Source organism: Mya arenaria, chromosome 5, assembly GCF_026914265.1.
Source record: "Mya arenaria isolate MELC-2E11 chromosome 5, ASM2691426v1".
Lineage (NCBI taxonomy): Eukaryota > Metazoa > Mollusca > Bivalvia > Myida > Myidae > Mya > Mya arenaria.
Window position 1 is genome coordinate 37,475,794 of NC_069126.1, and position 14,525 is coordinate 37,490,318.

The following is a 14,525-nucleotide window of genomic DNA, read 5'->3' on the forward strand; positions in this document are numbered from 1 at the left end:
AATATGAGTGATAAGTATTTAAACAGTTATATACCTTATATATATATATATATATATATATATATTATTTTTTTTAAAGCAATGTCACCATTGTAAAATATTAATGGGCTATTATATATAACATAACTCTTATTTTTATTCTAAGGCATTGCAATAATAAAATTATTATCATTTGAACAACAACAACTAAAAGACAAGATGTATTGTCCTTTTCTATAATAAAACCTCTATATAACTTCACAGATACTCAGATCGGAGATCTGATAAACAGCACCAGGCGATTTAGATAAAGATCAATACACAGAAATTGTGTACAATAAACAGATTGGGGAGGGCTGGGAGTCATAGAAGGGTTAAACTAGGCCTGTAAGGTAAGTTGAAGAAATGTGTTATTTATTAGTATTCACTTTTATTACAATCTAAAAAAATATCCATAGGGCTTTGTACATTGAAATTGTTAACATGCATCGCCATACTTGTAATAATAATAATAATAATAATAATAATAATAATAATTATAATAATAATAATAATAATAATAATAATAATAATAATAATAATAATAATAATAATAATAATAATGATAATGCTTTACTGGTACTGTTGTAATGTGCTACCAAGCATCACTTTGTTTCACTTGTTTGATAAAACTGCTCTAATGTCCATCTGTGTGTAACATCTCTTCAACATTCCCTATCCTTAAGCGTTCCAAATCCTGCTGAGCCTTATCCTTTCTGTGCACTGGAATGTGATCGAAGCACGGGGCAATGTCACCGCCAGCAGTGCCCATAATCTTCTTCCGGCCGCCCAGATGGGAGTCCATGTACTTCGTGACGTCATAAACACCACACTTGTACGTCACCCAGACGCCAGTGTCAGGAGTCACGTGTTTTCGGATTTCTTCTGAGGTGTAGGATTTCGCGCCTCTGAGGCAAGTGCCCGGTTGTGCGGTAGCGGCCATTACAGATGCACGCTCGTCGCCATAGTGTCGATACAGAGCATAACCTGAAATAGCATGCGCCTTTGCAAATTTTAACAAGATTGACGAACTACATGTATCATAAGATACGCCCTTCGAAATGACGATTGTTCTCTTGAAGTTTGCCTACTTTAATCAATTCAATATTCATAACTCTGAAGTGACAGAGATAACATGGCTGGTTATTAAACCTGACGAGAAATTCTGTCCATACACATACATTATTGGCCAAGTTTGGTGATGATCCGACAAAAGGTTTCCGATTCACAGCGCAAACAACATAAAGCTTGTGAAATGGCCCTTGCTCTGAAGTGACTGGAGTGACATGACCCGTAGTACTTCCCGTCTTATGACAGGCGTATACAAAGCAGGTCATGAAGGCCCTTTACCGCTTACCTGAATCCATAGTATTGTTTAAATCTATTTGTTATAAAAACATGTTTATCATGTTTTGTCTAGTGTTTCTAACTAAACATGATCTATATTCGGACTTCATCTACAACTTACAATTTAAAGGTATATTATATTAAAGGCATATATTTTGGCTATGTTTCAATATGAGTGCGAATACAATAAGACCTTGAGAAGGTAGTGTTAGAAGATTTGACCTAGTTATCTACTTGACCGGACATGACCCATACTAGACCCAGAACATTCTGACAATGTTTCATAACGGTCGGATGGAAAGTGTGGCAATGAATAGTATTGTGCATCACAAATCTGTTTTTCTATATTTGATTTACTGACCCATTTCTTCACCATACTGGACAATGACCTAGATTTAATGGAGTCAAACATTCTGACCTAGTTTACGAATAAAAGATTGGAGATAAAATATTATATCTAGAGTGAAACATTTAACCTGACCCTGTGGTCCAGTATATATTTGACAAAAAAAATTCTAGCTTGATCTTATTTAATTGAACAAGTTTTCTGAATTTCAATAGATTTTTTTTTTTCAAACAGTTATTTCGTCATTGCCTACGTTTCGACCCGACATTGACCTATAGTATGACTTGAACTGTGGACCTCTAATGTGTGAACAAGATTATTTCAATGATTTACCAAGATTATACACTTGGCCCGTCATTTTGACCCACGATCAAATTCTGATTGTTAACAGGTTTTTTTGAAAGTTTGTTGAAACATGACTTTTCGAACAAGGTGACCAAGTTAAAATAGATGGTTTTTATAATGACTAATAAAGCAGTGTAAATATCAGGGTCACAAACGTTCTTTACGAGCAACCCCAAACCGACGACCATTCGCATTGCAACTTGAATGGCTACCGACTTGGACACTCACTAATAAGTAATTTATTTTTAAAAACATGATTGTACAAAATTAGTGTAAACATACCTGTCACAGCTACAGCTGCTGCTACTAATGGTCCTGGAAGGTGTGGTCCTGTTCCGGAACTGTTGGCCCTCAGGCCCCGCTCCTGGCGCAGGAAGTTGCACCTGGATACACCCAGGAACCTCGCGCCCACATGCACACCTGATCGGCATGCAACAGCTGTCATGATTCCAAGAATGGACTCCTATGTCGAGTGTCAGTTTGTCAAAGAAAACTGCTCCAGCAAAATAGGTGAGGTAAGTGATCTGCAAATATCGACAAATATAAAGTCGTGTTGCTTAGCAGCAGAAATAAATGTCTTGGAAGGAATTATTGTTGTTTCCGAAGAGGAAAATTCAACATGTTAGTTGTGATAAATAAGTCTTAATGCGACAAAAATAGCTGACATGTATATGATGAATGCTCATGAATGCATGAAAATAAACATGATTGTGTAATCATGTATGCACATATACCCTATGACAAGTACCTGTTAATATAGTAATAGAGATCAATAATCGTTAAGTTCAGTATCGATTTAAAGTCGTGCAATATTATCATTACCTGTTATACTCCTAATTCTTAACCTCATTGTGATTTCTAGTTACACCTGACCTTTAAGCCGTTCAATTCTAAAATTTATCTGAGCGAGTTGTGTCACCTTGGAGAGTTTTACTTAAATGTGTGTCAAAATAAACTATCAGTTAAGTCTAACGAAACACGCGTGACACAGTCATATTGTCAACCTGTCTTAAGACATTTTATATTTAAAATACACTATTGCTTAAAATGGTGTTTTTAAACGGTATACGCCAAGTACATCTTACTCAACTAGAGGATTGTTTTGAGACAATACATGTTTCCACCGCCATAGGTGGCAGTATCTGTCAACGATGGTGAGCAGGTTATATATCATTTCACAAAATAATAACACTTATTATATATATTTACATTTAATTTCCAACTCTATCCTAACTATTAATAAATATATCTACGATGTTGCGAGATTGTTCAACAGAAGACACAACTAATGTTCACCTCTGTTTCAAAATGTGCCTAAGTTTAAACAGAAGTGCCGCGAGGTGGAGCAGTATAAGTTTGCCCATCAGTGCACGGTAGTTAACAGCGTGACCAAGCTTCGTAAATATTTGATAACCAATAGACAAGATAGAGCGGAAAAGGGACAATTAAAGGATAATATGTTCGAAAGCTATAAAGCTGGATACCGAGCTCATCCGATGTTATGCCCGTAATAAATGCATCCAAGTTCGGCAAATATTGGATAAAACTAGACGCCAAATGTCGACATGTCCAGCCCTTTGAAAGAGCCTTTGACACGTACATTAGGTTGCCCATGCATTTGCAACACAGAATAACATGGGGTTGTAGAATACATGAAATTTGCGATACTCCGCCTTATCATACTGAACATTCATGGCAAGTTTTTTTGAAAATCCTACAATGCATGGTAAAGATACAGCCCGGACATGGTTCAGTCGACAACAGTCCTATCAACAGTACTCATTTTGATATTAAACCTCTAAGAGTGACCATGACCTTTGCGATACAGGCCTGCGACTTTTTTGCGACACGCCACTTCATCGTCATTAACATTCAGGTCAAGTTTTATGGAAATCTTGTAATGCTTGGATGAAAGGCGGCCCGCACAAGGTAGTCCCACTGTGTGGGAACGGACACCGGATATAGCTCAAAAAGTGATAAGTAAACAGACAAATATGGAGTTGTTTTTCTTAACCAGAGGCAAGATCTTGCTGTGTTAACGCATATCTACCGTATCCACATATGAAACAAGTGTTTGAGCTAATAGCTGAATGCTAAATTTGGCCTATGGTGTACTTTATAATGCTTACGATTTAGCAGACCTCGAAAAATGTTTCTTCAAATCTGAGATGATCACCTCAAAACTTGCAGAATTTCGACGAGTATTGTTATTTTTAGGAAATATATCGAATAAATAAAAAATCTGAATCGAAGGATTTCGCAAGCATAAGCTCAACTATTTTTATTGTAAGAACTTGCAATGTTACTTTTAAACTGTTAAAGATATGCCCTTAGAAGTGTTCACAGTACTGTACTGGGAATAGCCGTATTGTGTACTGAGGATAGTTTCAAAGTTGAGAAATGTGTCCTGGTGATAACGTGTAAAATGGGACAAAAATTGATAGTAACACATTTAATATACAATAAACATGTATGTCTATTTCGAACTTTCAAATAATCTGCAAAAAGTGAGAGTATAATGTGATGAGAAATTATTGAGCAAACTTTAGTTAACAATGAGTTTGATCCATGCTCTCCTAAATGAAAGTATATATGCAAGCTGCTTAAATATCAGGGTTGGTCACAATACATACTTTCTCACTGAAGTGAACGAGCAGAGACCATTATTCTGTTCTAAGTTATAGCAACATCGACCCAAGCTTAGAAAAAAGCTTCACGTGTTCCAAATTTGATCACAATATCTCATTCCTTACTGATGACTTTCTGTGTACAAAAACGTACCTACTTGATTTACAAAGCAATACTACATCTATAAAAAGCAAACACCACATAAATTCTACGGCCATAGGTTTTGTGTTCATTAATAAATCAGATTACCGGCGTATTTAAAATATTTAGATATTTGCGACTCGAACGTTGATGCTTGTGAAAAACACATCATGGTTAACTTATCTGTATGAATGAAACAATTTTAAGTGCATACAGATACAAAATGAAAAAAAGCATTTTTATTTTTGCTCTCATCCCTCGACATGGACAACATCGAACAATTTCCCTCGAGCTCGCGTATAGGTAAATGGCCGTTATCATTTTAACAGTCTCGTTATTCTAATTACATCGTTACTATCCTCAGTCCACTTAATAGCTATCCCCTGTGCAGTTATTTATTTGCTTCATCTATCCCCAGTACACCGCCAGGGCATCAAAAGGTATGAATATCTCCGTAATAACAAAACATTTCGTATTGATATCTTACACATTACTAGATAATGTAAATACAATGAATTCGCTCGATTCAGTTTTTATTCTTATTTTCAATTTGTTGATTAATGTTTGAAATCGTACCACATACATGTAGATGAACATTTGTGAGCGATCATGCAACTTTCGGCGAGAATTGGGCTATTATACAAAAGAGGAAACACATTTCCATCATAGTCGTATATTGCACAGGGTCAAGTTATTTGAAACTTTTCGTTTTTGATAAATATATAACCATAAAATACAAAAAATGATAGAAAACTTTCCATGTGTCAAAATTAAACGCTTATCGATTTATCACTTTTTGAGCCATATCCGGTGTCCGTTCCCTCACAGTGAGTTCTATCGCGATACACAATTTATCTTTTGACCTCTTAGTGCGACCTTGACCTTAGAGATACAGATCTGGGTCTTGTGCGCGACACGCCGCCTCATCATTGTCAACATATTCTCATTCATCAGAGGTTTGATAATGATAAATCTAACGCACTCTGGTGAACGAGATTGGTTTAACATTTAAGGTATTTTTTTAGATCTTATAATGCAAGATACAGCCCGGACAAGGATCAGTTCAGACGGACGGACGCACGCACTTACGCTGAGCCGCCATGGTTACAGCTATGTCAAGCTCAACGCATGCGGGATCGACAAAATATGGTCTAGAGCAAACAACGCAAACTTACCCTCTTTTCTGACAAATACTAAGGGGCATTAATCAGAACTAAATGAGGTAATAGCGGTGGTTATCGAACTTGGATTGAGTGGTCAAGAGCAGACATTTGACGATTAAAGGGCCAGTATTGTACCTCGGGTTGACACCGTATATGTTATGACCATTAACGTTTGGTAAAGATCGGATGATTTGATGAATAAAATAATTTGATGAGCATGTTCTGACGAGATATGTCTATAATGAGGGAGGTTCAGTTGAAGAAAAAAAGAACATTTAGTTTACACATTTATTCAACAAGGCACTGAGCATTATAGGGCATTTTAAAATGCAGTGTGAGAACCATGGGGAGAGTAAAGAAGCCTGTCTGACAAAAACTAGTGAAGCAACACTGAACTACACATGTATATTGTATACGATGGTTATTAAAGAAAAGTCAACTTGACATGACTTGGCTACTGAAACTGAAGTTGTTTTGGGGGATGTCAAGAGCTATTGATAAACGAAGACTATTACTATATAGGCACTTGAGAACTGTAAGGGGCATCTCGACAATATGGAAATAAGGGCTTTGGTCATGGATTGGTATACAATGACTGTGGGACAAACAATGATTCCATGTTCGGTGGTGCTGGTAACGGAATTGAATTACTAGGAGTATCACAGTCCTTTTAGAGATCCCGTTCAACTACAACAAAACTACATTTTCACAAAAAGAAACCTGAGAAGAAATTGTTGTGTCCTATAACTATATAAACCAAACGTATACATAGCATGCCCCTTTGTGCCCAAATATGTTTAAAAATGTACTTTAATCAAAAAGCTATGTTTAGCTTCATGTTATTGGACTGATTTAAAAACAGTCAAGAAAAGATTTGGACAAGAGGTTTTTATCATTATCAATACTGACTTGAATGGTGTTTGCAAACACAATATCGAATATAAACTATTGCACACAGATTGGATGAAATCATATCCAATAAATAGTCCTTATATATTCAAATAGCACAGCTCAAGTTAAGTCAGAACAAAGCATGTTAAACTGACAATAATCTGAATGTTTGCTGAGAAAAACAAATTCCATAAAAACATTCAACTACATTGAAACATGTGAACTATGAAAGATTTCTTTTATATACTTGTATACGGAGCACATACAGCTTACCAAAACATTGCACCAATACAAGACACCAATATCAATATTGTTATCAAAATAAAAATTATAAGCCTAGAAACTACATTTTTACAAGCATATAAAAGTAAATGACTATACAAGTAAACTATATGAGTTCATATACATGTACACAAAAACAATACATTGACACCTGAACCGCTAATTAAATGTTCAGCAATTATCAAAGGCTGTCTTTAAGCAGCTTGATGGGGACGTTGTCATGGACGCCCTGTAGCAATAGTTCCCCTTCATAGGTCACCACCTTCTTCCGCTTAGCAGCCCTCAGCGTCCCAACAAGAGCCTCAAAGATGTTGGCACACTGCTCGTCTGCAAACAACACGCCAAACGTAACACTGTAGAGCTCGTCATCACCTGGAAAACACACAACGTAATCATCACTAACGGACAGGTGCATAGCAGCCTGGTAAACACACAACATAATCATCAGTAACAGGCAGGCACATAGCAACCTGGAAAACACACCCCATAATCATCAGTAACGGGCAGGGGCGTATCAGCCTGGTAAACACACCACATAATCATCAGTAACAGGCAGGCACATAGCAACCTGGAAAACACACCACATATTCATCAGTAACGGGCAGGCACATAGCAACCTGGAAGACACACCACAGAATAATCAGTAACGGGCAGGCACATGGCAGCCTGGTAAACACACCACATAATAATCAGTAACGGGCAGGCACATAGCAACCTGGAAGACACACCACAGAATAATCAGTAACGGGCAGGCACATGGCAGCCTGGAAAACACACCACATATTCATCAGTAACGGGCAGGCACATAGCAACCTGGAAGACACACCACAGAATAATCAGTAACGGGCAGGCACATGGCAGCCTGGTAAACACACCACATAATAATCAGTAACGGGCAGGCACATAGCAACCTGGAAAACACACCACATAATCATCAGTAACGGACAGGAGCATGGCAGCCTGGTAAACACACCACATTATCATCAGTAACGGGCAGGCACATAGCAGCCTGGTAAACACACCACATTATCATCAGTAACGGACAGGAGCATAGCAGCCTGGTAAACACACCACATAATAATCAGTAACGGGCAGGCACATGGCAACCTGGAAAACACACCACATAATCATCAGTAACGGGCAGGGACGTAGCAGCCTGGTAAACACACCACATAATCATCAGTAATGGGTAGGGACGTAGCAGCCTGGTTAACACACCACATAATCATCAGTAACGGCCAGGGACGCAGCAGCCTGGTAAACACACCACATAATCATCAGTAACGGGCATGGACGTAGCAGCCTGGTAAACACACCACATAACCATCAGTAATGGGTAGGGACGTAGCAGCCTAGTTAACACACCACATAATCATCAGTAACGGGGGACATAGCAGCCTGGAAAACAAACCACATAATCATCAGTAACGGTCAGGCACATTGCAGTCTGGAAAATATGACACATAACCATCAGTAACGGGGGACATAGCAGCCCAGTTAACACACCACATAATCATCAGTAACGGACAGGGAAGTAGCAGCCTGGAAAACACACCACATTATAACGGACAGGGGCATAGAAACCTGGAAAACATAGCACATTATTTTCAGTGAAAGGCAGGTATGTAGCAGCCAGGAAAAGACACTGCAAAATCATCAGTAGCATGCATTGATGTAGCAGCTTGAAAAGCACACTCAATGATCATAAGTAACATTGTATAGGGGCATAGCAGCCACCTAGGTATTAACTTGAACATGAGGTCAAGCGGGTGAAATATAGGTTGAGGAATAGGACACACTGACAAAGAAGTTGAAGGCAAGGGATTTTGTGATTTCTATTGAGTTTTCCTGCAAAGTCAATGGGATATGACATTTTAATTCTTTAAAAGTAGGCATATGGGCCATGCAAGTTATACAGATAGATACCTCAAGGTCATTTGAAGTCAGAGAAGTGGTAACCAATGTGTCTATAACAAGTTTCAGGACTGTAGGTCCAAGGATTCTTTTTATATTGATTGCACAAGGTTTGTGTTCAGGACTTTGACCTGCTGACCACATAATCTTTAGGGGTCATCATCAGGTCATGGCCAACCTCTCTGCCAAGTTTGAGAACCCATACTCTAGTTATCAATGGAACAAGCTTTTTTGTGTTTAAGGTCACCTGATCATGACATTTGACCTATTAACCTCATGATCAGAGGATTATTTCTCAGTGCTACATAGATGGTCCTCATTATAGTTGTGCATTGTAGTCAGTATAATATGCAATAAGGAGTGCCGCAATCGACGAAACCAGGTTTATAAATATGGGCAATCAGAAGTTATAGCTCATTATTTTTCTGTGATAGTTAGAAAAAGAATCAGCCTTTTATCTTTACTTCATCAAAGAGTGATGTGACTGATAATTACTCTAGTTAAGTATCTATGTGTTTAGTTTCGATCTATTCTAACTTAAGATGCTAGATGGGAACCATTTTTCTATTTTTAGCAACAGTGACCTTGACCCACCCCTTAAAAGTAATCCCAAGCTAGCTCTTCACATCAGCTACCTACACATCAACTCTCATTACTATCCATCCATTCTAACTTCCTATTTCTAAAGTTATATTTTTCTATTTTTAGTAACTGTAACAGTGACATTGACCTTGAAAGTGGATGCCGTTTGTAACTCTAGTACCATGGGTACAGGCACAAGTGAAGCAAAAAGATACTCGGTAAACAATCATTAACTGGACGATTTATACAGCTTTTCTTGGTGATGTGGATGGGAACACAAGAGCATTTACAAGAGCTGTCACAAAGACAGCATGCTCATCTTTTCTGCCACATTTAAATATTGTAAAGTTTTGGTGAATCAGGCATGGATCACTGTAACATTAGATCACATGCAAAATCTTAAGCAATAAAAAAATCATTAAATGCAAGATAGAGTTATCATGCTTGATTAATTAAGAAGACTGGATGGTTGGGAGCACATCATCAGGTCTAAAGTTTCAATGCAATACCTGATGTATTTGCTGAGATATTGGCTTTAATAAGGTGCAACATGCAAAACCTTAACCAGAATTCCAAGCTATGTGACGATCACCTTTGGTAATTATACAACTTTCATGTTTGTACGACTTCAGAGTTCTCTAGTAGGCACACATATTAACTGTACAGAATTATTACTAAATCTTCTACCAGAAACGTATGCCATTAATCCAGGTTAATGCCTTGGACGGAGGAATCCAGTAGTGCTTTAACTATGTTTATTCACCTTGACATGCCAATCAGGTGCATACAGTTTTGTTTTATTTAAATACAGATCCTTTTTTATATTAAAAGCAGCATTCCAAAAAATATTCACAGTAACTTATGATTAGAATCTTGATAATATGTAAATATAAACACACATCACCATAAAATGGCTTCTGATCTTGATTAGGCTTTTACACTTCAAGTGCATTACTAATCCAAAATAAATGGAATTAACTGAACTATTTTCACATTTGACATTTATATCTTCACACAAAGGGTATGGCAAAAGACATTGATCTGCTGATGGCGGCTATTTATATAAGTAAGTAAATACCTTGCTTCCCTAGTCTCTGGATTTCCTTAATCAATAACTTTACTTCATGTTCCACATTCATTTTTCTGGAAATATAAAGATGACTTGTGAAAATTATGAAGTCATGTCAATATTATAAATTTCATATTTTTAACCTGCTATTAAACATTAACATGTAAATTAAATTAAGTTAATTTAAACATAGATAAATAAACATTAATAATGATTATAAATACTGGTTGACAGTACAAATCCGAACAGGACACAAATCCCAAACACCTGTTAGTGTTAAAACACATGCTTGATTACTGAAATCGATAATTTGATGATCTAGATTAATACAGAGGCTTGCCAATTTTTGCGATATTTGCAAAGTTCCATCTTGTTTCATTGAGTTTTTTTTCCTTAAAAATGCCAGTCAATGTTCTAATACGCTGTTGAAAGTTGAAATGTAGCATGTAGGGGGATTAACAGCTCAGGGCGAGTATGCAACTTTGAGGCCTCGCAGTTATGTTGACCTACATTCAAGATATCTATAAGCAGAAATCAAGCTTTAAATTTGTGAATCATGTGTTTTGATAAACAGCAAAAACAAAATATAACTTGGTAGTGTTAAATTTAGATATCACACTTTATAATATTGATCATAATTTTATGTTCATGTTATTTCGCAAGAATAACTTTTGCAGGTTAAATTTGTCTTCAATTCAATTCAAACTAAAAGCACTCATCTGTTACGACAATACATCCTTTCATCAAAATTTAGCAGTACTTTTTTGAATGGAGTATTATCTTAAAAAACAGTTCGGAATATGTGCCCTCCCACTATCATGAATTGAAGAATGATTTACTGTCCATAAAATGAATGATTTCTCAATATATAATTGATAAAATTGTTAACCTGTACTTTGACCAATCTTGACACATGAACCAAAAAAGTTTCATACAAAATTATAGTTTACTACAACAAAAACTTTCCAAGATAATTGTAAAAAAAAGTCCAAAAGTGTTTGGATTTGTCACTGCCAAGGTAAAATGCACAAAACTAAACAATTAGAAAGACTTTTATACCGTATTACCTACCAATACAGTTCATTTCTTAACGATGCACTACAAACAACGACCGCATACATTACATCATGTCATACAATGTCCGAAATAAAATATCCGTAAAACCGGTTCCCTCACTGAAATGTATTTTACGGTGGTTTACAGAATGAAAACAATTAAAATGTCAAGATATTAATCATTTGAACAAGTGTATAACAGAAAACAACAAATGAGGTTATGTACTCACATGCTTTGTTTCTAAGACTTAGTTGCCTATCCCCACCGTGAGTAGATGTTCGTCCCGGAAGTCAATTTCGCCTTTTAGTTATTCGATATTATGTACACGATTCGCTCCCCCGCACACTGTTACCGTTATTTTAAACAACGATCACAGATCCCAAATAATACGAATCACCGAATTGGTGTTGGTTAAAACAGCGATTTAATCCTGTTCGTGATATTCTGTGAAACGGATGCTACATTTGTGCACATGCATGTATGTATGTTTTTAGTACAAATAGTAGAATAAGGAGAATACTATATTATATTTCTTTCCTATAAGAGTTTTATAATTCCTTCTCAACACCCGGCGTCCAACGTTCAATACTCTTCTTAACTTTGCTCAACTCAATGACCATCCTGACCGCCCAAGAGGTACTTGTAATATATAACTTTGATAGACTTAGTATACAATTTTAAATGAATCTTTTAGTACTGAAAAGTAAACTATCATTCATATTTAGCGGAAGTTCATAGAATAGATATTACCCCTAGTCATTCTAAAATGCCGTCCAGGCTTTTTTTTAAATGATGGTTAGCCTGGACTAACCATCATTAAAAAAAAGCCTGGACGGCATTTTAGAATGACTAATATTACCCCATCATCGGCATGATTAAATACATTATGTTTGTATTTGCGGGATTATTGCTGCTAAAACAAAATAATAAAAATATGACATCGTGGACCTGTACCATAACGTAGGATCAACAGGATACGGATGTCGCCACGTTACATCTGTTATTCACCGTTATTTACACAAATGGCGTTCAATACTTAATTACTAAGTACAAATCATCACGGATCTATATTCAAAGTGTATAGGTCTGTGATATCATTTATGATAAATCCGTCATGCCAACGGCATACTGAATGTTTTAAAATACACTCGCTGTTTTCAAGAATTATATATAATGGACTTATGAAAAGGAATATTCTCTACCTATCCACCATTAACAATTTATGAAGATATGTATGAAGACTGCTGTTGTTCCTGATGGTTTTCAGAACTTAATATTCTGGCATAAAAGTTTGCCATTTTTATTACTGTCTATGACGAACTACTGAAAGATGATCGACATGCCAGGAGGAATAACACTAATACGTACATGCCACTTCACTCGCAGGAGTTTATTGTCTCCATGCGTTATTGATGGTTATGTGATGTGTTTTCCATACTACTACGCCCCTGCCCGTCACTGATCATTATGTGGTGTGTTAACCATACTGCTACGTCCCTGCCCATTACTGATGATTATATGGTGTGTCTTCCATACTACTACGCCCCTGCCCATTACTGATGATTATGTGGTGTGTTTTCCATACTACTACGCCCCTGCCCGTTACTGATGATTATGTGGTGTGTTAACCATACTGCTACGTCCCTGCCCATTACTGATGATTATGTGGTGTGTTAACCATACTGCTACGTCGCTGCCCGTTACTGATGATTTTGTGGTGTGTTAACCATTCTGCTACGTCCCTGCCCGTAACTGATGATTATGTGGTGTGTTTTCCATTCTGCTACGTCCCTGCCCGTTACTGATGGTTATGTGGTGTGTTAACCATACTGCTACGTCACTGCCCGTTACTGATGATTATGTGGTGTGTTAACCATACTGCTACGTCACTGCCCGTTACTAATGGTTATGTTGTGTGTTTTCCATATTGCTACGTCACTGCCCGCTACTGATGGTTATGTTGTGTGTTTTCCATACTGCTACGTCACTGCCCGTTACTGATGATTATGTGGTGTGTTTTCCATTCTGCTACGTCCCTGCCCGTTACTGATGGTTATGTTGTGTGTTTTCCATACTGCTACGTCACTGCCCGTTACTGATGGTTATGGTGTGTGTTTTCCATACTACTACGTCCCTGCCCGTTACTGATGGTTATGTTGTGTGTTTTCCATAGTGCTACGTCCCTGCCCGTTACTGATGATTATGTTGTGTGTTTTCCATACTGCTACGTCACTGCCCATTACTGATGGTTATGTTGTGTGTTTTCCATACTGCTACGTCACTGCCCATTACTGATGATTATGTTGTGTGTTTTTTCCATAGTGGTACGTCAATGCCCGTTACTGATGGTTATGTTGTGTGTTTTCCATACTGCTACGTCACTGCCCGTTACTGATGGTTATGTTGTGTGTTTTCCATACTGCTACGTCACTGCCCATTACTGATGGTTATGTTGTGTGTTTTCCATACTGCTACGTCACTGCCCGTTACTGATGGTTATGTTGTGTGTTTTCCATACTGCTACGTCACTGCCCATTACTGATGGTTATGTTGTGTGTTTTCCATACTGCTACGTCACTGCCCGTTACTGATGGTTATGTGGTGTGTTTTCCATACTGCTACGTCACTGCCCGTTACTGATGGTTATGTGGTGTGTTTTCCATACTGCTACGTCACTGCCCGTTACTGATGGTTATGTTGTGTGTTTTCCATACTGCTACGTCACTGCCCGTTACTGATGGTT

At 37.3% G+C, this 14,525-nt stretch overlaps 1 protein-coding gene across 3 annotated transcripts; it reads right to left on the reverse strand.

The window, feature by feature from the left end:
* Nucleotides 1-265: 265 nt before the first annotated feature.
* On the reverse strand, nt 266-12,138 carry LOC128235335 (costars family protein ABRACL-like). Of its 3 annotated transcripts, XM_052950149.1 has the most exons (4): nt 12,012-12,071; nt 11,798-11,901; nt 10,736-10,800; nt 6,263-7,533 (listed from the first exon to the last, which is right to left on the reverse strand). In XM_052950149.1, exons 3-4 carry the CDS (start codon nt 10,794-10,796, stop codon nt 7,343-7,345), a joined length of 252 nt encoding a protein of 83 aa, XP_052806109.1. In that variant the 5' UTR covers nt 10,797-10,800; nt 11,798-11,901; nt 12,012-12,071; the 3' UTR covers nt 6,263-7,342. The 3 variants fall into 3 exon arrangements, with proteins under 3 accessions (XP_052806107.1, XP_052806109.1, XP_052806108.1); XM_052950147.1 differs by lacking the exons at nt 6,263-7,533; nt 10,736-10,800; nt 11,798-11,901 and adding exons at nt 266-1,005; nt 2,339-2,580 and having other exon boundaries at nt 12,012-12,103; XM_052950148.1 differs by lacking the exon at nt 11,798-11,901 and having other exon boundaries at nt 12,012-12,138.
* Nucleotides 12,139-14,525: the final 2,387 nt, after the last annotated feature.